At 41.7% G+C, this 21,114-nt stretch overlaps 1 protein-coding gene across 1 annotated transcript in view; it reads right to left on the reverse strand.

Annotated features, from left to right (window-relative positions):
• Positions 1-15,362: 15,362 nt before the first annotated feature.
• Positions 15,363-21,114, reverse strand: part of NIBAN1 (niban apoptosis regulator 1) — a 143,629-nt gene continuing 137,877 nt past the window's right edge. The window contains exon 14 of the mRNA XM_008534656.2: positions 15,363-19,887. Coding sequence (XP_008532878.1) covers positions 18,740-19,887 — 1,148 coding nt within the window. The 3' untranslated portion in view covers positions 15,363-18,739. The remainder of the gene's footprint in view (positions 19,888-21,114) is intronic.

Genomic DNA, 21,114 nt, shown 5'->3' on the forward strand with positions numbered 1-21,114 from the left:
CGGCCTCCCAGCCATTGAGTGGCAAAGCCAGGTTTCAAACCCGGGCAATCTGGTCCTGGGGGCAGCATTCAACCAGCCAATACCTTGCCTCACAAACAATTTTCTAAGATGGGTTGGCATGTTCCCTGCTGCCTTAAAATACTAAAACAAAAATCTGTAACTTATTTAAATGTTCAGTATGCTGCTCTCATGTTGGAAAACATTACAAACTTTATAACACAATTTACTTATAGGACATTTCATATTACCTTTAAGTGAGTTTTATGGATGTGGAAAGACATTCATTGACTCAACATTTACTGTTCTCCTTCCAGATATAAAATGGAGTATGCACAGAGTCTTTGGGGGTGGGGGTCCTCTCTGATAAAGAGAGAGATGATATGCACACAAATTATCATAAAATGAAGCAGAAAATAAGTGCCCTCAAGTAAAGAGCTAAGGGAGTGCAGGGAGACAAAGCTGCCAGATTTAATGACCTTAAACTCCAAAAAGTGTCCCAATCTTCTTGAGTATCCATTGGAATAGCTACTGTGTATAAACTATGATGAAATCTTTGAAGGTATCGTAACAAGGAGCAAGACCCTAGAGAAGCTAGTAATAATTTAGCATTTCCTGGTCATGAGGTAAGATTAATTGAACATAAGTAAATAATGTTTGTCCCACTTAAAATACCATGACTACTACTTTCTGACAAACCATGTTCCTCATTTCCCTGAAATATTGTTAAAGTCTATCTTGTACTTATAGGCACTTAATAAATACATATTAATTTGGTTGAAGACTTTAATTAAACCAGCCTTTAGCACTTGTGTGCACATTTGAAGATAAGCTCAATTATATCATTCTCAATATTTATTCTCTGTTTTCTGCATCATCCTTGACCTGTTTTTCTATTCATTCATTAATTTAGTCATTCAACAAACATTTTTTCAGAGGTAGTAATCTGGGCTGATGCTTTTATTTTTTATGACTTGAGCGATCTCTTGGACGGTGATGCAGCTCACCAAAATGGAAACCATAGGATGAGGGGCACTTAGGGAGAGAAGGATAGATGATGAGATCGTGGGGGACTGGAATTGGCCAGCCCAGGATATGTCTCTTTGGCATGAGGATTATTTTGGGGCTGGTTACTTTTTTTTTTTAAGATTTTATTTTTCCTTTTTCTCCCCAAAGCCCCCTGGCACATAGTTGTATACTTTTAGTTGTGGGTCCTTCCAGCTGTGGCACGTGGGATGCTGCCCCAGCATGACCCCATGAGCGGTGCCATGTCCTCGCGCAGGATCTGAACTGGCGAAACCCTGGGCCACTGAAGCAGAGCAGCACAGGAGCCCAACCACTCACCACTGGCCATGGGGTCGGCCCCGGGCTGGTTACTTTTAAAAGCTGCAGACAGGAAAGAAACTCTGAAAAGCAGAATTTACTTACCCTTTGTTAAGAGACATTTACATTTGTAAAGGAAATCTCCATCTGTAAAAGTGTCTCCCTCTCTGTACCAGGAAGAAGGAGGAATGACCTTATCCCTAGAAACTCTTATCAAGGAGGAAGGCAAGGACTTAAATCTGCATAATAATCTTACTCTTGTTTACTGTGCTTTTCTGGTAATCTCCCATAACTGACTCCCCCAATCCCCTATATCCTCCTTTGTCTTTACCTGAGGGTGGTATTTAAGGTTAGGGCTTCTGCCATTTTGGTGAGTTGCTCAGTTTGTCTGAGCCTCTCCCATGTATACATGTTATAAAGCTTTGTTTAATTTTCTTCTGTTATTCTGTTTCATGTGAATTTAATTCATTGTCCAGTCAGAAGGACCCAGAATGGGTAGAGGAAAGGTCTTTCTCCCCTACAAGTTCAATTGGGACATGATGAGTTTGAGTTTAAGGTGACTGACATCCAAGTGAAAGAATGCAATAAGCAGCTGGATAAATGGGTCTGGAGATCAAGAGAGAGAGAGATCCCAGCTAAATGGAAAAGCTCTGAGAGTCATCAAGCGCCATAGGTGGTAGTTAAAGCCATGGAAAAGTAGTTCTTACCCTGAGGGGTAAGGACCCTTCCGGAGTCATCAGTTGCTTCAGGACGTCCATGTAATCCTAGAATTATATGCAACAGGCCCTCCCCCCGGAATGTACTTCATCACATTCTCCAAGAGGTTCATGACTCCAAAAAGGCTAAGAATGAAGGGTGAAAAGAGAAGGGTCAGGAAGGAACACTGAGAATCTCTAACATTTAAAAAGTGGAAGAGGGGCCTGCACAGTAGCGGTGGCACAGCGGTTAAGTGTGCACATTCCGCTTCAGCGGCCTGGGGTTCACCAGTTCAGATCCCAGGTGCGGACATGGCACCACTTGGCAAAAAGCCATGCTGTGGCAGGCATCCCACTTATAAAGTAGAGGAAGACAGGCACAGATGTTAGCTTAGGGCCAGTATTCCTCAGCAAAAAGAGGAGGATTAGCAGCAGATGTTGGCTCAGGGCTAATCTTCCTCAAAAAAAAAAATTTAATTAATTAATTAATTAAAAAAATAAAAATAAAAAGTGGAAGAGTAGCAAAGAAAAGATCAGAAAGTTTGGAAGCAAACCAGAGAGAAGAGTCACAGAAGTCAAAGGATGAGAAAGCTTCAAGGAGGGAGTGACAAATATCGGCCCATGCTGCAGAAAGGTCAAGTGAGATAAGGACTGAAAGGTCCTTATCTTACTTGCAAATTCCTTCAGGGTGGGTTCTGTATGCAGTGGATATTCAGCAAATGTTGACAGAAAAATTATATCCATTCCATGATTTGAGAGGAGTGAAGTAAAAATTAATAAAATGATATGCCAATGGCAGGTTTAATTAGTTTGCCTTTATGTTAACAGGTGAAACACATATGAAATCAGACAGTAGCACTTTATGAGGCCATTTTATAAAGTCTCCTTTAAGTGGTGAACTGAATCAGTTTCCCAAATAACTAGAGCCAACTTGATACACAGGAAAGTAAGCAGCCACTTCCATGGAGTAATTGAAAAGATGTATGTCTCTGTATGCTTCAGCATCCCTCTTTCTGCTATATTACAATGCCCGAAATCCAATCATTCTGGAAGCCAGTGCCTGTTGACTGGATTGTTACCTGGGAGGTGGGCCACCTTAGCTGGTTAAAATGTTTGCAGAAACACCATTAACGGACTGTTAGCTCAAGATTAACACAATTTCTTATTTGCAAACCTTTTAAGTTTACAAAGACTTTATAAATACTGTATTGTATCATTTCATACTAACAATTCCCCCAAGTGAGTAATCATAGAAACCGTCTAAGTTAAAAAACAAACAAAAAACAAGTCTCCCTGTCTTTTAAGGAGATAGTCTCATACCTAGATGGTTAAAAATAATAGACAAAACTTTTGAACATAGTACAAGTGATAGTGATGAGGATGCTAACGTCTTGTATTAGTGATGGTATAAGACAAGCTCCTACAAGAGATCCCAAATACAGTGATTTATACAAGATGGACAGTTGTTTCTCTCCCAGATAACATTCAGAGGCAGGTGGGTGATTCAGGGCTGACAGGCAATTCTACTCCACAAAGTCATCCAGGAACTCAGGTTGCTATTCTATCCCCTGGTAGGCGTCTCTATGGGAGAAGCTGCTTCACCAGCATCACATAAACCTTCCAGTTGGCCTGAAGGGGAAAGAGAGAGAGGAGGACAAGCAGTTTCTTCTATGAAAGATGTGACCAAGGTGTTGCACATATCACTTACGCTTTCATCTCATTGGAAAGGAGTTAATACAAGTTTGTGGAGGAAACTGGCTTCAAGAAAAGCTGAGATTGTTAGCTGGGCAGCCAAGTGCCCAGCTTAAACTCCGGAGATTCTGTAATGAGAAAGGAGAAGAGAGTCACAAGTATTGGGAGATGCTTGCCAGCCTGTGACAAACTCTTGCTTTGGTGTTTTCACACTCATGATTATACTTAGAGTGAAGATGCAAATATAAGTGTTTGATATGCTTGTGGATTCCTAAAATGGATTAACTATGGAAGAAGTCTCATTTTAATTTTGCTTTTATATATAGTTTATCTGTCAAATCTCTAAATGCTGTAAATAAATAATAGGAACTCTTTACAGAGGTGTTAAAAAATATCATTATTTTGACTGAGACTTGGGGAAATTTTGTAATTACAAAGGTAGCCCAACTTATCTTTATGATTTCCTTATCCTTTCTCCTCTGTATGAGATGCGTAGAGATAATGCGTTACTGGAAATACTCCAAGGCAGCTTCCCCTGAGAGTATTTAAATCCCGTGGTACTAAGAGACACGGCTAGTAAACAGTAAAAGCTGTATTATCAGTCATTGCAGTTGCTCCTGCAATAAAAGAATAAAATAAAAGAATTAAATTAAGAATAAAGTTAAATAAGTGAATTAAATATTAAATACTTCTAAAAAGTAGGAGTAACATAAAAGTACTAGAGGACTGCTATTTTCTGTTCCGCTTTTAGAAAGGTGAAGCCTGTTAGAAGCTGATAAGAAAACTTAGTGGTTTGCAAAGTTATTTAATTTGCTTAATATTAGGTTTTGGTGGAAAAGCAGGGAAATTATGGGAGAAGTTACCCACGGAAGTGTGAATGTACACCAGTTAAACAGAAGTGTTTTCCCATCACTTCCCTTCCCCCAGTATGCCAGGGACCCTGGATTACAGAACCCATTTTTGTGCACATTCCTGAAGATTTTTATTTTACTCCCAGAAATGTGATTCATGATTTCATGAACAGCATATTCTAGAACTGTACTGTCCAATATGGTAGCCATAGCCACATGTGGCCACTGAGCACTTGAAATGTGGTTAGTTCATAAGTATAAATATATACTGGATTTGGAAGACTTGTTATGAAAAAATAATGTAGAATATATGATAATTTTTAGCATTGATTGCATGTTTAAGTGATAATATTTTAGATATTTTGGGTTAAATAAAATATATTATGAAGATTAATTTCACCTGTTTCTTTCCACTTTTTTAATGGGACTACTAGAAAATTTTAAATTACATTGTGATTCATGTCATATTTCTGTTGGATGCTGCTGATTTAGTTGCTACATAAGAGAAAGGATAGACAATCTCTCTTTCCAGGCTTGAATTGGTCTATTCTATGGTACATTGTCTTAGTTCAAAGTGCATAGAGTTTCAAACCAATGGCCTCTCCACCCTACACTCTCTTATACCCCAAATCAATGTGAGGACACCAATAGTGTATCCCAGAGTTATTGGCCTAGGGTTGAAAAATTTCTAATGGTGGATGTCTTATTACTCTGCATGATGACCCTTTCCATTTATGGACAATTCTAACTATCAGAAACCCTTTCTTTATAGTGGGAAGAAATTTGGCTCTCTGTACTTTCAACTTCTTCTAAGACATTTTCCCTTTAGAATAATTCAGCCTAATCCTTCTTGCCATATGAGTCCCACCGTTTAATTCAGCTTACAAATTGCAAAGTATTGTGTAAGGAACTATAAACAGTATCATGCCACCTCCATCTGTTCCAGCTCAAGTCTACTCCTCTCCAGTGCAAACAGAACAATTCCTGTTCCTCTTACTTGTTTGACATATTCTCATTTGTCAATAGAAATTTTTTTTATCAGAATATTCATCCTCTAGATCTCTGCAAATACAACTTTGTGGAGGAAAGCAAGAGTCGTTGTAAGATGAAAATATTCACTAATGAACCCACCTCTAAAAAAGTTAGTCTGCACTCAAACATCATTTTCAGTTTAACACCAGTGTCTCTGGCATACAATATGTTCTCCCAAAAAGAGTGATTTAAATCCCGAAGGATTGAGAAGCACCAGAAGAAAATTGATGAAGCCCTTCAAAGAATGATTTTTATGATGGTGTAGCAAAACTCATATTATGTGAATTGTCATATCAAACAATTTTTTGTCAGGAAAGGTTTTTTACAAAGAAAAACGCACCACACTTGTGTGATAGGTTGAAAAGCATGGCCCAAATGTTAGATGAATGAATGAATCACGGAATATCTAGGAATGTAAATTTTACATCCTGGAAAATAGGATACTGTATTTTATTCAAATTCTACTACATTTTCTTTCACAACTCTGCATCCTTCGTTTTTGAGAAGAAAAATCCCAAATCATTACCCTTTCATCCCTTCTCTTTTGCCACCCTCTTGGTGTTTTGAAGTACTTTATGATACCTCATAAGGCCTTTGTAGTGGTTTCAATGGTGGCCCCCAAAAGATATATCCATTCCTCACCCCTGTAACCTGTGTGATCTTATTTGGATAAAGGGTCTTTGTAGATATAATTAAAGTAAGGATCAAAGTGAGATCCTTAATTTTCTGGATTATCTTGGTGGGCCCTAAAGCCAATGACAATTGTTCTTATAAGAAATGGAAGAGAAGGCCATGTGAAGACTGAAGCAGAGATTGGATGATGCAGCCACAAACCAAAGAACCTGGAGCCGCCAAAAGCCGGCAGAGGAAGAAAGAGTTTGCCCCTAGAGCCTTTTAGAGGGAGCACGGCTTTGCCAACACTTGGTTTCGCACTTCTGGCTTCCAGAACTATGAGAAAATAAATTTCTGTTGCTTTAAGCCACAAAGTTTGTGGTAACTTGTTATGGCAGCTTTAGGAAATGAATCCAACCTTGCTTGTGATAAAAAGCGTTAGTTTATAAACTAGCTGAGGAGAGGGGAAGGAAATAGTCAACTTTTATTGTTTACTTTTGGCCCATTTGGCCATTCTACTTTTTCTTGGTATCCTGGTTGGAATAAAGGTATAGCATGTCAAGTTTCTCAGCTCTAAATCATAATCCCGACTCTGCCACTATCTTGGTAACTTAAGCAAGTTATTTTGTCTCTTTGGGTCCAAGTTTGCCCACCCCTAAAATTAAAATAGTAAAACAGATCAGAACATCCTAAACTGATATCTTGAGGAATTCTATTCTGAAGGATATAAATGGGTGTACTTCACGTTACCCTCCCCCAAAGCCAGGGTCTGGGAGTGGATAATATTCTGTGTTCAAATAAATTTAAGAAGCTCTAGGCCAGAGGTGTGCCATGTCACCTCACCCCCTGACTGATCTGGACTAGGGGTAGACACCTGACCCAAACTGGGCCTCACAGAATCTCTCTCCCAGGAATTTGGAAGTGAGATTCAGAATTGATAGTCTTTGCTGGTTCCTAGAAATGGGGATAAATAAACTCAGAGGCTATGAGTTAGTCACAGTCCTCCCTGTGTACAGAAAAGTAGAGAGAGCTACATTGCAGATAAACGAGAATGGAGCAGATGTGCAGAGAGAAGCAAAAATGAGAGACCAGGTAGCCTCAGAGAGAGAGAAAGACAGAGAAATGATCTCCTGGTGGAATTTGGGTTCTTTAGCTTCCCTGAGATACTTCTATAACCGTAAAATAAACTCTCCTCTTTTGGCCTAGGCTAGTTTGAGTAGGCTTTTGTTACTTGCATGCAAAATAGCATTGACTGAGATGGGAAGATTAGCACTTGGTAACTAATATCTTATTGGAGCATCTAAAATACTACAGAGAGAGAAATGCTTCAAAACAAATTCTAGCTAAAGGCCTAGGGATGGGAGACAAAGGTCCAGGCAAATAATGGAGGAGAAGAAAGCGAAGTCTACATACTTCACAATCAACCTCACCGCTTACGTTTTAGCACTAGTTTCGTTAGCAAGAGGTAAGCAGAAAATTTCATGCATAATCCCTGCTCTGAAGGATTTTACCGCAGCACTGCTGATTCTGAACAAATATTTTTCAAAATAGATTCCTGATGGCAGCTGTATATAATTTATAAAGGGTCACCAGTTTTAATCAAGTGGAACAAAGTTACTCTTCCATGATAACTATTATAACTAGGAATGAAAACTATTTCATTTAAAGGAGTGTCTCTCCAAATTTTATGGGTTTACTAAATTTTAAAGAGTAATTATGAGATTGTCTGGTTCATGGAGCTGTGTTTAAAATGCTTTGTGTCCATGTGTTTCATCTCATCTCCTTAAAGGGATCTAGCAACTTTATCTTCAGGTGATATTTACCCATTGAGAGAAAGTTTTCATCTGTGGTTTTGATCTAGAAACCACTGTTTTTTAAAGAATATAAAAGGATACGTTTATACATCAAAGGATATTCAGATGAAAAATTTAAAACTCAATAGGCTTTTCAGACCTCAAATAACCATATGTTGTGTTTTTCACAGCACGTCATGTTGTGCCTTAATGAGTGTGATCTCTCATATTTGTAATTTCTTAAGGCATATCAAGCAAGCAGTAATGGGCCTAAGTAAAGTTGTCTTTCATGTTAGACCTCTTGGGGGATTCCTCAGTAAGACATGGCTGAAAATAGAACTAGGAGTTCCTAACTGCCTACTGGGCAGGCTGTCAGATCTTGCCATGTCCAGGTGCCTGGCCCTCCATGGTGGGAAGAAAGTGCCAGCAAGGTGGTCAGGCAGATGCCAGGGCGTCACCACAGGAATTCTGGTGAAGAAGATCTGAGTCAAGATCAGAGCTTCAAGGTGGCAGCAGAGCCCTTCAGAACAGCACTCATCAAGTGATTAGCTTAGGGGCCAATTTTAACTTGGCAAAGGTTTCTAGTGACTTTTTCCCTTTCGCTTATATCACTCCCAATTACACACTGTTGTTAATGGGCCTAAGGATAGGAGTAAATGCACCCAAAGAACCCCCTAACTTATGGGATTCCAGGAAAACAGAGGGCCTTTCTGCCGAATGTAAATTCAAATTTAAAATATTTTTAAACATTCATGTTTTTCTGTTTGTTTTTTTTAAAGATTGGCACCTGAGCTAACATCTGTTGCCAATCTTCTTTCTCTTCTTCTTCTTCTTCTCCTCCTCCTCCTCCTCCTCCTCCTCCTCCGCCCCCGCCCCCCAAAGTCCCGCAGTACACAGTTGTATATTCTACTTGTAGGTCCTTCTGGTGTGCTATGTGGGACGCCGCTTCAGCATGGCCTGATGAGCGGTGCCATGTCCGAGCCCAGGATCTGAACCGGCAAAGCCCTGGGCCACCGAGCAGAGCATGCGAACTTACAGAAAGAGAACTCAAGAATACAATTCCATTGATAATCGCAATGAAGAATAAAGTACCTAGGAATAAATTTAACTAAGGTGAATGACTTATACAATGAAAACTATAAGATATTATTGAAAGAAATAGATAATAACATAAAGAGATGGAAAGAGATTCCATGCACGTGGATTGGAAGAATAAACATAGTTAAAACGTCCGTACTACCCAAAGCAATCTACAGATTCAGTGCAATCCCAATCAGAATCCTAATGATGTTCTTCACAGAAATAGAACAAAGAATCCAAAAATTTATATAGAGCAACCAAAGACCCCAAATTGCTAAAGCAATACTGAGAAAAAAGAAGAAACCTGGAGGCATCACAATGCCTGACTTCAACATGTACTACAAAGCCATAGTGATCAAAACAGCATGGTACTGGTACAAAAACAGACACACAGATCAATGGAACAGAACTGAAAGCCCAGAAATAAAATCACACATCTACCACACATCTACAGCTAATCTTCAACAAAGGTGCAAAGAACATACAATGGAGAAAAGATAGTCTCTTCAATAAATGGGGTTGGGAAAACTGGACAGCCACATGCAAAAGAATGAAAGTAGACCATTATCTCATGCCGTACACAAAAATGAACTCAAAATGGATCAAAGACTTGAAGATAAATCCTGTAACCATAAAACTCCTAGAAGCTAATATAGGTAGTACACTCTTTGACATCGAACTTAAAAGGATCTTTTTGAATACCATGTCTTCTCAGACAAGAGAAACAAAAGAAAAAATAAACAAGCAGGACTTCATCAGACTAAAGTGCTTCTGCAAGGCAAAAGAAACTAGGATCAAAACAAAAAGACAACCTACCAACTGGGAGAAAATATTTGCAAGTCATATATCCAATAAGGGGTTAATCTCCACAATATATAAGGAACTCACACAACTGAACAACAAAAAAACAAACAGCCTGATCAAAAAATGGGCAGAGGATATGAACAGGCATTTTTCCAAGGAAGATATACAGATGGCCAATAAACACATGAAAAGATGTTCAACATCACTAATCACCAGGGAAATGCAAATCAAAACTACACTAAGATAGCACCTTACACCTGTCAAAATGGCTATAATCACTAAGACTAAAAACAACAAATGTTGGAGAGGATGTGGAGAAAAGGGAACCCTCATACAGTGCTGGTGGGAATGCAAACTGGTGCAGCCACTATGGAAAACAGTATGGAGATTCCTCAAAAAATGAAAAATAGAACTACCGTATGACCCAGCTATCCCACGACTGGGTATCTCCCCAAACAACTTGAAATCAACAATCCAAAGTAACATATGCACCCCTATGTTCATTGCAGCACTACTCACAATAGCCAAGACATGGAAACAATCCAAGTGCCCATCAGCTGATGATTGGATAAAGAAGATGTGGTATATATATGCAATGGAATACTACTCAGCCATAAAAAAGACAAAATCATCCCATTTGCAGCAATACGGATGGACCTGGAGGGAATTATGCTAAGTGAAATAAGCCAGACTGAGAAAGACAAACACCAGATGACTTCACTCATACGTGGAATATAAACAAACACATAGACAATGAAAACAGTTCAGTGGTTACCAGGGGAAGGGGGTGGGGGGTGGGCACAGGGGGTGAAGGGGAGCACTTATGTGGTGACAGACAAGAAATAAGCTACAACTGAAATTTCACGATGATGTAAACTATTATGAACTCAAATTTAAAAAAAAAAGAAAAGAAAAAGAAATGCTATATTTTGGGGGTCATATTTTAACAGGAGAAGGAGAGAGGTTAGGAGCATTTACAAATTAGTTACTTGAGAGTTACAGAGAATAAAGAATATTAAGCAGATAGGATAAGGTTTAAGTAAGATTTATCCTTATTTGTTTGGTGGCAGGAAATAGAGTTTCTGGCTAGTTTTAAAATTTGGTTTTGTTTTATTTTACTTTTGAGAAGGGAAAAGAGCTTTCCTTCAAAAGTGAGTGCATGTTTTTGGTTATTGCCCCCAAACTGTGACCTTTTCTGAAGACTGTGATTGTTTGCTATAGAAAACTGCATCTGTTATTGGCCTGTTTGTTGTAGAGAATTGTGCTTGTTTATCTGAAGTTATATACTTTTTTTTGTCACAGGTCAAATTTTCTCACTCATCTTGAGATAATTAAATGTTGACCATGACCATTGATCTTGTTATAATTAATCTCAGCAGTCTATAAACAACGTGAATTCTATTGCTAAAATAGGGAGAAAAATCTCTTTTAGACTTTTCTGCTTACGAGGTGCATAAGTTTTAAAAAATATTTTAAACAGAAGATTCATTTTCAAAACCAATGCAAAAAGCAAAATTCTTTGATAGATCAAAGGATTAGAGTTGGAAATGATCGGGTTTTGTTCACCTAACGGTGCGTAGGGCTCGAGGAGCACTAGACATTGGGGAAGTAAGTGAGGGGGACCAACGCTGGCTCTGTGAGTGTTTATAGTTAGTACAGTACAGAGGCAAGAGTATGGGTTTTAGAGTCAAGCAGGAGTCATTTGAATCCAAGTGAGGTAGGCTGATTGCACTGATGTCCCAGTTAATGGTTTCCCTGGACTCATGCCCAGTGCAATGTGACTTTGCAGCTCTTCCCATCCCATGAATCTTGCCCAGCCTTGGGACTTGCTTTGGCCAATAGAATATGGCAGAAGTGATGTTGCACTAGTTCCAAGCCCAGGTCTCAGGAAGCTTTTGCTTCTTTTCTCTCTCTTCCCCTTGCTTCTGCCACAAAAATCAGCCTGAACCAGCCTGCTGAAAGATGACAGACCATATGGAATAGAGGCCAGCTGTCCCAGCTGTGCCTAGGCTAGACCAGCATACAGCTAGCCAGCTCCCAAACATTGAGAAAGCCAGCCAAGATCAGAACTGTCTACTTGGTGCTTGACCTGTGGTCTTCTGATCAATACTAAGTGCTTACTGTTTAAGCCACTAAGTTTTGCAGTGTTTTTTTGGGTAGCGATTGCTAAATGATACACCTGGTTCAACTAGTTACTAGCTGTGTAACTTTCAGGGAGTTGCTTAACTTCTCTAAGCCCCATTTTATTCATCTGTGCTTAAATGTCTATTACACGTTATCTCATTTAATCCTCACAATATCCTTGTGATGTGGGTGTTATTATTCCCATTTGACAAACAAATTCTTGTAAAGGTTAAGTGATGAGCCCACGTTCACACAGTAAGTTGACAGCCATACAATTTTCTCATAAAGGACCTCAAACACGGTAAATCAAGTTTACAAGCAAACAGTGAAGAATTCTAAAATGTGATCCGAAAGGTGGGGAGGCTCATTGGCATTGAGTATTTCCTTCAGGTGAATAATTAAAATTTGCAGTGAAGAAAAGATAACCCACAGGGGCTGATTGTTTTTTTCTCCCCTCTATTCCCAGAGCCTGGCAGAGTCCATGGCACCTTAGTAGATATCAATAAATATTTTTTGAAAATATTAATCCATGAATGAATCCTGACAGTACATGGAAAACATTGTTTATTCTAAGACCTGAATCAAAAATTCAAGGTTTCAAAACTTGAAGCCTCCAAAAGACAGAAATGAGAACACCCTCCTTTTCCTCCACATGATCTCTCTCAAACCAATGGACAGAAAAACTGTCCCCCACAGGATTCAGGCAGCAGCACAGAACAAAGTGGGAAGTCCTACCAGGAGAGGTCAGCTCTCAGCTTCAAAATCACCTCAGTGTCTTATAAGAATTCCCCAATGCATAAACCCACTTTCCTACCCAAACTGTGTCTTGGAATTGCTAATACAAACAGAGCCCTCACCTCTACATATGCACATCCCTTCATGTAGAGACCGGAGCGGGGGAAATACCACCAGATCGGCAGAAGGTCTGGAAGGGCGTCCATGGAGGACTCAAGATTCCTGGAAAGAGCATGCAGAGGCTGGCAGAAAGAGATCTTGATAAAAATTTCTTCAGGGTATCAGCAAGCTTTTTAGGACTTTGGATTTTGTCCATGACAGAGAAGAAGTAAAAGAGGCGAGGAATACAGGGCAGGCTTTTTAGGTCCAACAATCACACCTGTAGTTTGTAGAGTATGGTCCTTAGTTGCCACTCGTGCAGCCAGAACCTTTCCTCCTCGTCTTGCAGAACCACCATTTGCCTCTCAGTCTTCCCAACTGGATGGAGTTCCCTAAAAGCAGGGACTACGTTTTCTCCCCTGCTCCTTGCCCATTCTCAAGAGGAAGGCTTGCCAGAAGGCAGATGCTGTCCATTAATTCTTGGGCATTTACTTGTGTTTCACAGACTTAGAGGCAATTCAAGGACAAACTTCTTAGTTTTTCTTGCTTTGTTGACGTCATAGTGACCTCAGGAAAATCCAGTGGAGGCTACTGTCCTGAAAACTAGGAGGTGGTTCATAGTAGCTAGCTTGACTGGGGGGCAAGGTGGCACTGACACTCCCTCCCAGAAGGATGGGTGTGTGCAAACACATGACCAAGTTCCATCAGTAAAGCAGAACTCTCTCAGTAGGCTGAGGGTGAGTAAAGTTACCAGTGTCACAGATCTTTAGGGTGTGCAAGGGAATCACCAGCTATATCTCCACCTGTCTCCTATTTCTGGGATCAGTGACATTTATTCCTTTATTCAACGTTTATTGAGCACATACAAGAAACTATCCTCTGCTAGAGATACAAAGATTGAAGGCAGGGTCCCTGCCCCAAAGGCAGAGGGAAGGTAGATGGCTGTCATGGAGCGAGAGAGGATGACCAGAAGTGGGCAAGTGAATTAGGGTGAGAGATCAGCAAAGTGTTATTGGGGGTGGGGGCCAAATGGGGGATTTCTCTTGACGTGTTCTGACTCTTAAAGTGGAAATTGGCCAGATGGAGAGGGAAGGGTCAGATGTTCTTGGTAAAGGTTGAGACTTTTTTACTATGTCAAGTAGGAATGGCCCAAGCATGGCTGATGAGAGAAGAGCTCTAGCTGACTCCTCCCAAGACCTCCATCAGTTCCACCCAAGCCACACCAAATAAACATATAATCTAAGAAAAAACTATGAAAAGGAGTTTCGAATCAACCCTTTCACCTCCAATTCCAATCTGATTATTGGCCCTAGATGGAAGTTCTGGAGGAGCCGCTCTGGAAACGATTCTTGCAGACCAGAAGTTTGGTATGGAAGCAGGAGAGGGAGAGGTGAAGTTTATGCCGCACTGTGTCCCCATCACTGTTGGACTTGATTTCTCCAATGTTTCTTCTTCTCTTACCTGAAGCTGTAGGTGTAGACAGAGTTAAGGCTGAGATTATACACAAGGCTTATGCCAGTCAAGGAGGCAAATACCCATTCTGGGCTCTCCCTGGCCATGTCCACTGTGAGAATTTGAGTTTGCTGATGTCAGGGATCATGTCCACCATGTTCACCTCTGTTTCTCCAGTACCCAACAGAACACCCACATATAACAGATACACAGTCATTATTTTTTGGATGGATGAATAAGCAGCTGTGGATATTGGTGAGTAAATATTGTTTTCTTTCCTTTTCTTTTTTTAATGAGTGGTGAGGGCAGGATTTTAAAGTTTTATCTGACACCTAGACAGTAACCACCCCACCCTGCAGCCTCCATGGAGCCAGATCTCCTAGACCTGGAGGTGATGAGTTTCTTGGCAGAAGGTGCTGATTCTTTTTGACACTTGGCTCCCACTCTGACCTCTTTTTTGTTTTTATAAGGATTGGCATCTGAGCTAACATCTGTTGCCAATCTTCTTCTCTTTTTTTGTTCCTCTTCTCCCCAAAGCCCCCAGTACATAGTTGTATATTCTAGTTGTAGGTCTTTCTGATTGTGCTATGTGGGATGCCACCTCAGCATGGCCTGATGAGCCGTGCTGGGTCCACGCCCAGGATCCGAGCCGGTGAAACCCTGCACCTCCAGAGTGGAGCACGCGAACTTAAACCACTTGGCCACGGGGCTGGCCCCCTGTTTTCTTTATAATTATAGAATGAATGAATGTTTCGCTTAACGTTACCCATTGAAAATACATTTGTTTGAACCGCAGTTCAATTACGTCACAAGTAATTGCCCACTGCTGTGTTATAGACATAATCCAATTCCTAGAGAAATAAGCATATGCATTTTTAAAGCAGAATTACACCTGACATGAAGTGACTTCCCTGTGGATTCCTTCCTGATGACAGAGAAACAAAAGTTCTGTAATGCAGCAACAGTGACTCATCTTTTCATCTCTGAGGGCTGTTTGTCCCAGCTCAAGTATGACGTTTGCTTAAAAGATGAAACCAGCCCCATTCCAAATAAATACGACATCCGGACACCTCTTCAAAGAAGAACATTTTATTGGAATATAGGCACTCTGCAGAGTAAATATGTGGTTACAAAGTGTTTTAAGTTTATTTGCTTTATATAGTGACCAGAAAAATCAATCCACAGTGTAGATTTTTATTTCTTGAAGTTGTAGATTTCAGAAGGCAGATCCTCGAACCCATTTGTTTATAGCAAAGTAAGAAGGCATATGTAGCCAACTTTTTACCTAGTGAAGCTGTATGATTGTTGTAGTCATTTATGTCCTTCCCTTCCCCCTATTAAAATTGCTAGGTAGCATCTATCATTTAGCACTTTTTATAAAGAAATAAAATCACTTGTCTGGGAGACTTGTGAAACCTTTTGATATCACTGGCTCCAATCTGGAGGGTTATAGAACCAGATGTGAGAAACTCTGTACTAAAATATAGAAGATGGGGCCTAAACACCTGTTCCTCAAGCTCAGCCTCTTTATAAAGCTTTTGGACCAACTGGAATCTTATCCTTGTGGTCTCCAAAATACTTTTTTTGAAAATAGAGTTTACTCTGCACTATGCAAGGCACTGCTCTATGCTGCAAAGGAAAAAATGACAAACTAATTTTTTTCAAGGAAAATGTTTTTTCTCTGTGAAAGGTCAATAGTAACATAACTCATTTAAGGTCATGGAATTTTTGCCACAAATCACGTCTTGAGGTTTTACGCATTTCTAATGGATTTGCCCATAGAAGAGATCCCCAGAGCAGCATGCAGCAGCTTTTCATGCTGTTTATTTAAATCACGATAACCTTTCTCCAACCTGGAAACTACTGAAGCAACACATACGAGCCTGTATCAAAAGCAAGACGAACTCATAGCAATATGCAGTTATTTCTGTCAGCATGCTAAAACGAATAAGGACTGTTTTTAATGCACTTCAGTTTCCTGTTCCATCTTCAAATGGAGCAATCATCCTCCTTAGTCTAGTGATCTTGCCTTTGGTGAAATACGTACAGAAGAATTCTTTGTGTTCTCCAGTACGTCCTTCCACTTAGTGCCTGGTCCCCTCCGGCCTACAGGATGGGTAAAAGGAGGGCACTGATGTTCATTCATCCAACGCAGTGAAACGTTCTCTCTCTCTTATGGTTGGAAAAGTCTCCTAGCTTTCCAAGGGTTCAAGAAGCCCAGAGGTGAGCAAAGGGAGGAAGCTGGGAAGCTGCGTGGGCTCCGCCTGGGCTGGGACCTCGTCCCTCACCGCAATTCTCCTGGTGAGAAGGTCAGGCTTTGCCCCGGCCCGGCACTGCTCCTGTGGCTCCTGGCCTTACTTGGCAGTGCATCCAACCATCTGGCCATCTGCCGCTTGGACTTTGGACTTTATTTAAGGGAAGACTCCCCAAGGACAGAAAGCCCAATTAAAAACGTCTCCCTGCCTGACAACAAGCCCCAAATAGCCCCAGCACAGCAGTGTGGCGGGTGTTCCGTTCTCACATTTCCTGAGCAGCGACACAGGCCGGGTCCTTGTGAGGCACTAGGATATTAAAGTGACTTGAAGAGGCAGGGAGCCATTATTCAAGGCTGTGTGTTTCTAGCAGGAAACACATATGATGACTAAACCCTAGTAGCTGTCCTTGAAGAGACTTGACCCTGGGAGAGACAGGAAGTAAACAGAATTTCAATATTCCACGCTAAATGCAAGGAGATGAATGAGCACTGGGTACTTCACAGACCAGGAGTGGCCACTACTTCCTTCATCTATAAGGAGATTCTTTGTAGACGTGAGGATCTAAACATGTGAAGAAAAGTTAAAAAAATTCAACATTAGAGTAGACTGATCCTGATTATTTTTTCATCCTTTATGACCTAGAAATCCAAGAAATTCTTTATGGGGAGGTGGAAAGGGAGATATTTAATTCCTGGCTAAATGGTTAAACTGTGGGACAAATTCTCTAAAAAACCGATATAAACTTATTTGCTGATGATGACCAAAATATATTGTTAGGACAGTTTTTTGGGATCTAACATTAAAATTTGTGGAAGGAAATTTCATGACGTAATACCTGGAAGCTTTTAGAAAATAATCTGGTATTTTTCTAAGGGACAAGAGAACACATCTTTTTAATCTTTTGCAACTAAGTCCATTCCTCCTTAAACATTAACAGTTAGAGATCACAATCCATTTAGAAGATATATTTCTGTCTATTTCCATTTAAGCGTTAAGTTTGGGGAGAAGGGAACAGAGTCTTTTTCACCACAGTATCCCAGCGCCCGGGACATAACAGGGACCCAATTAACTTGCTGAAAAACTGAACAAATAATTTCCACTTTTGGTAACATCTTTGGAACTTAATGCTATATATCTTGGCTTCTCGGTCTCTCCGTCTCTTTCTTTCTCCCTTCCTTCCTTTCTTTCTTATTAACTCATTTATTTAACTTTATTCCCTTCTGGGAATGAACCGGGACTGTTTCAATGGAAAGACGGAAAGCTGTCATGGTTTGAAAATTGGCCTATTTTTTCCTTCTAGATTAAATTCCCTTGGGCCTTTTAATTTATACTAGACAAAGCACCTTATCTTTGCTTTTTTTTTTGTTACTATGCCTAACACAGCATGTGGCATAGAGTAGCTGTTCAAATAATGTTTATTTAATTGGAAGGCTTTGCGCTCCATAATTTAGCTGGGCTCTTTCTCTGCGCAGTCTGAGGCTAATTTGGAAGGCTTTCAAGCTTAAACATGCCAAGGCAATTTTCTTGCCTCATCTGAATTGCCCCAAAAGGTGATTAATTAATAAGAATCAACAAGATTAATTAAAAAGAAATTGATAGCAGAGTTAGGAACAGGCCCAGACAGTCCCACAGACAACGACCTTCCTCCATTTTCACTCAACTTCCCCTGAGACCTCTCAGGCTCTTTGGGGCTGCACATAGCAGGGGGCACTGGTGTTCACCCCCACCCTTCCTTGCAGCCTGGCTGTGGATGAATGCTGAGTCCTTAAGAGACAGCGAAGTTGGTATAGTAGATGGTGAAGCTGGATCTACAGTATATATTTGCATTCTTACAAAAATTTAAAAGCCTTCAAGTGCATCAGAAGCAAATATGCAGAGTGTATTGAAAACCATGGTCCTACTGTTTTCTCAGTCTCCACTGCAACACCACTGCGTCCCTTGGACACCCTCGGCTGCCTCTCACCCCACTCCATTACCTTTGTAATTCCTATTAAAATGCTAAAGCAATAATTCACGGTAGAACAGCTCAGTTCCACAAAGGTTTGCCCTGTGTGTGTTTCCTTTGGTTTCATTATACAAATTAAGGAAGTCCTTAATAAAATTTTTTTGGTAACACTGCATGCAACCCCTAAGTGTACATATGACTATAACGCTTTGGCTGAGTTTGTTTAATAAGATACTTTTGCCAAGTTGTTTCACTCCTCGGAAGGCTGCTCTGGGGTACTCTCGTTCACATCCTCTTTCTCTGAATCTGGGACATCGACGTTTGGAGGATTCTCGACCACCCACTGACACTCATGAACATGGGCAGGCTTCACCTCCACTGCATCCACGCTGGCAGGAGCCTGGGGCATGCTGCTTTCCTCTCCCACTGCTTCTTCTTCCGTGGACAGACGGCTCGCACTGGGGCTGATGGGATCAGAACTGAAAATGCAATCTCCTTGGGGTTCAGCCTCCCCATCCCCAGCGCACGTGGTCCCTCCTCCTTCGTGGGCGTCCAGTCTGGAAGCTGTCTCTGGGAGCTCCGTCTGAGTGGGCTCCCCGGCCTCTGTTGGCTCCTCTGTGGGGCCAGGGCTGCTGGCACCCTCGCTGAGGCCCCCGCAGGCTGGCTGAGCCTCTGGAAATCCCTGCAACTCCACGCCACCGGCCTCGGCCTCTGGAGGGGGAGCCTGGGCCTCCCTCCCCGTGACTTCACTTTCCTCACAGCTGTTCTGACTGGAGGCAGCTGCTTGATTGGCTTCTGTGTAGGTTTGAGTTGTTTCTCCCTCTTTTCCGATTTCTTGGGGAACAAGAGTCTCTTGATTTGTATCCTTTTCAGTCACGAGGGCGGCAGACTCCACTGGGACTTCAACGGTCACGGTCAACAAATTCCTGAGCTCCTTTAAGGAGCATGAGGCAGGGGTGGATTCTGGCTTTTCATGGGTGGTTTCTTTGTCCTCAGGAGTCCCTCCAAACTCCAGTCCCGATGAATGTGTGCCCAGGGCTCCTGCTGTGTCCTCTGCAGCCACAAGATTCACCGCAGGGTCATCCAGGCTTGAAACAATGACCTGCTGGTCCCCACTTGGGGGAGGACTGGGCACAGGCAAAGAGGGGCTTTCTTCTTTGGCCAATAGACCAGGGACTTCTGGCTGCTTCTTTTCCCCTGACTCCTGGAACACTTCATTACTTGGTGTCTCACTATCTGGACCTCCTGGCAGAATGGCCGAGGCTCTCCGGGCAGGGCTGGCCTGGTTTGACCCCACGGGGGTTTTTAGATCAGTTAAGCTGGACACGCTCTCACTGGGCAAGGCCATGTTGTCTTCAAATAAGTTGTGTTTCTTCAGGATAGCAGCTTCCTTTATCACTGAGAGATACCAGAAAACAAAACATGCCATTAACACTCTGCCCTGGCCACCCTGCACTTTCTGATTTCATCCAGAAGCCGAACTCCCCTCTCAGCTTTCCTGGCTATCCAAATTTCTCAATTTCAAGTTCCAGCTCACATCTACGCTCTTCCTGGTAGCCTTCCCTGGTGACGGAAGCCTGCAAACTCCTTCCAAACTCTGGACCTCTGTAGTGTTCATTCATTCCTTCCTTTGCTCATTCACTTATTCACATAGCAAACATTTACTGGGCATGAGCTACGGGACAGGCTCTGGGAATCCAAAGAGGAATAAAATACGGTCTTTGCTTTCAACGAGCTCACAGTCTATGAACAGTATCATGTGCATCACTCCTGGAGGCCCCCATCGCATTTTATTAGCTGCTAATGTGTGTGGTTCCAGTTTGTCCACTCCGACTGAAACTCTTTGAGGGCAGGGCCAGGCTTACAGCTCCCTGCTTTTTCTTACAGTACAGTCCTCAATGTGTAATCGATACCCAGTACTGAGCATGCAGGGGCAGCCGTGTGGACCTGTAGTGTCCAAAATGAAGATCTATGTACATCCGGCTCAGTCTCGGAGGCCTCGAGAGGACTAAGAACAATGATAATAACAACAGCTGACACTCTGGACCAGCGGGCTCCGCTTAAGGCCATGCAGGTTGTACAGTGCCCAACATATTACAGCCAGGGGGGCGCCATTCCCATCAGAGACAGCCTAGATTTGTGTATTCAACATAGTAACTTCCCAGGCGCCAGCAGTAGAATGTCCTGCTCTAACAAAATCAGGATGCCATGGTAATTTTTGGACAGAGAGCAGTCAAATGTCTAGAGGAGGCTCTTTCTAATTCGCCCAAAGGTGCGTGGTGGACTGGCAGTGGCTTTGACTGAGCCCTGCCTTTGTGCAGAAACTACACGGACATCCTGACATTCCTTATCTCATTGGATCCCCTGAGATCAGCTACTGTGATCTGGGGCTTGTGCCTCGCCAGTTTTCTTTGTGGAGGAGTTTTTGCAATACTCAATACCTTCCCCATGGAGACCAGAGACTTTTCAGGCCTCCACTTCCATGGATGGCCCCCTCCAGCATATTTCTATCAAAATTTTCCTAGCCACACTCCTATCTCAAGCATGGCCTGATTCCACAGGACACGGGGTGCCAGAGTCCGAACAAGGCTCACAGAGTCCTGTGTCATCGCCCTGTGTCTTTTT

This window comes from Equus przewalskii, chromosome 23, assembly GCF_037783145.1.
Source record: "Equus przewalskii isolate Varuska chromosome 23, EquPr2, whole genome shotgun sequence".
Lineage (NCBI taxonomy): Eukaryota > Metazoa > Chordata > Mammalia > Perissodactyla > Equidae > Equus > Equus przewalskii.